General features: G+C 57.8%; 1 protein-coding gene across 1 annotated transcript in view; it reads right to left on the bottom strand.

Annotated features, from left to right (window-relative positions):
* Positions 1-1,369: 1,369 nt before the first annotated feature.
* Positions 1,370-2,244, bottom strand: part of OTUD7A (OTU deubiquitinase 7A) — a 383,700-nt gene continuing 382,825 nt past the window's right edge. The window contains exon 15 of the mRNA XM_046652767.1: positions 1,370-2,243. Within this exon, the coding sequence (XP_046508723.1) occupies positions 1,701-2,243 (543 nt within the window). The 3' untranslated portion in view covers positions 1,370-1,700. The remainder of the gene's footprint in view (position 2,244) is intronic.

The raw sequence follows: 2,244 nt of genomic DNA, 5'->3' as shown, positions 1-2,244 counted from the left end.
TCCACGTGCTGTGGAATAATTAAAAATAAAAAGGAATTACTCACAGGAGATATACTCAAATTAGTTTATTATAATTCTTCAAACAAGTAAAAAAAAATCCCATTCCCTTATTATTTTTTTTTGCTGCTCTTTATGTCAGGGGGAAAAGCATCCTTTCTGGAGGAGAAGCTGGCTCCAGTGACGAGATGGTCTACCTCCTGCCTTTTCTGAGGACCCACTCACAGCAAAGCTGCACCCTTTCTCCTTTGTTTCTTTCTTAGGATTATTACAGGCTATGCTAAGGCTCTCACAGGCTTTAAAGTATTCTTTTGCTAGTGAGGATTTTACCCACCTTATCCGTATTTCTTGGAAACAAAGATCTCTCCATAGTGAGGCAGGTTTAACTCCTCAGTGTCCTCGACCAAGAACGGTACTCTCCAGAGGTAATCTTGGAAGGAAGAGGCTGCATATTGCTGCTCAAACAGGGTAGCTAAGGACACATTATTTTTTTTCCTCAAGAAATGTAGGAGGCACCAAAAAAGGGACCGGTTGGGGATGGGGCTGCCCCCTCAATGTGTTATGGAGCCACAGGCAGGGCTGTCCCTGCCCTGGGGGGGACCCCAATGGGAGTGGCACCCCTTTACCGGCTGAACCCAGACAGATGCAGGTGGAGGTGGGGGTGGGCTTCCTTCCCGGCTTCCCTCAGCCCCTTCTCTTTGGAAAGAGGCACAGGTCCGGTTTCAAAGCAGCCTAGTGGGGGCTTACACAGTGACCAAAGGGTCAATTCCTCGCCTCTCTCCTGGGGCACTGATGTCCACTTCCTAGGGGCCCTCTGACCACAGTACACTGTGGAAGTGTCTTCAAAGGAGACACGTGAGCAGGCTGTCATCTTCGCTCATATATGGGCAACTCCAAATAGTGAGTTCAGATCTTGCTTTTTTGGACCCAAGGTGTCATTGGAAAGCTCCTGTCACCTGAGCTGCCCTGCACCTGGATTGATCCCTACACCTCATCGTGCCCTGCGAGGTAGGTGGTCCGGTGCCCATCCTGCGGACGCCTGCAGCTCTGATGGCAGTGTGAGTGTTGCTCAGCCGGGGGCTGTGGGAGAAGGTTTTGCTTATGAGATGGAGCTGTGTATTCCTAAGAGGCCACAGTGACCACCACGGCGTCAGCGGCAGAGTGCCTCCCCTCCTCCAAAGGCGGGGGAGGGGAAGCCCGTGGGAGCCAGCAGCAGAGCCGCCACCGCAGTCCTGGGCGGCCGCGTTTGCTTCTCAACCCAGGGTGGTACCGATTGCACACATGTGACGCTACATGGAAGAGGTCAGTCGCTAGATTCGGGGGAAAAAACAAAAACAAAACAAAAAGAAAGGAAAAGAAAAGAAAAAGCATGTAGAACACTCCCTTCTAAAAACAAAGGGCTGCAAATTTCTTTATTTCTCTTATTGAGGAACAAAAATACTCTTGCAATGGCTATTGAGTTTCCACAGGTACGAGGCAGATGCTAGCTAGCACACCCACTTCCAACAGTATGACTTGTTTCCTATCCGTCTACTACCTGAGAGGCGTCAGTGTAGGTTCAGGCACCATTAGGAACGTTTGACCAAACACGTACACAGCACTGACAGAGAAGTCGCCGGCCTTTCGGGTGACCAGGGCATGTAAAAAAGACACCGACAGGATGGAAAAGAACCCCTGCAGGGTCACCGCTTGCGCCGGCGCGCTCACGGCCGGGCCCCGCGTGCCTCGCGCCGCCGCCGCAGCTCCTCGCGGTAGCAGTACGAGCAGAAGTGCTCGGTCTCGGCGCGCCCGTAGAACGCGCAGTTCTCGCGCTGGCAGCGCCGCTGCGCCGGCCCCGCGCCGCCGCGGCCGCCCTCACCGTTCGAGCGGGCGGCCGGCGCGTCGGCGTCGGCGAACTCCAGGCCGTCGCGCGCGGCGCCGAAGCCGTTGGTGTAGGTCTGCGACTTGTGCTCCGTCGCGCCCGCCGCGCCCGCCGCGCCGGGCAGGGCGCCCGGGACGGCGCGCGCCAGCGACTCGACCGTGTTGACGGTGCGCAGGGCGGCGGCGCGCGCGGGGCTGTAGCTCTGCGACGACAGCGAGCGGTTCTGCTGCGGGTACGTGGCGCACGGCCGCAGCGCGCCCACGGCCGGCGCGCACGCCTCGTCCCGCGCGCCCGCCGCCTGCACGTGGATGACGCTCTGGCGAGCCGGTGCCGGCGGGCTGCGGCCGGGTACCGGTCCGCTTTGGCCCGCGCGCCGCGCGCCGCCG

This window comes from Equus quagga, chromosome 2 (assembly GCF_021613505.1).
Source record: "Equus quagga isolate Etosha38 chromosome 2, UCLA_HA_Equagga_1.0, whole genome shotgun sequence".
Classification (NCBI taxonomy): Eukaryota; Metazoa; Chordata; class Mammalia; order Perissodactyla; family Equidae; genus Equus; species Equus quagga.
The sequence above is the reverse complement of the archived record's forward strand: the minus strand, read 5'-3'. Positions and strand labels throughout refer to the sequence as shown.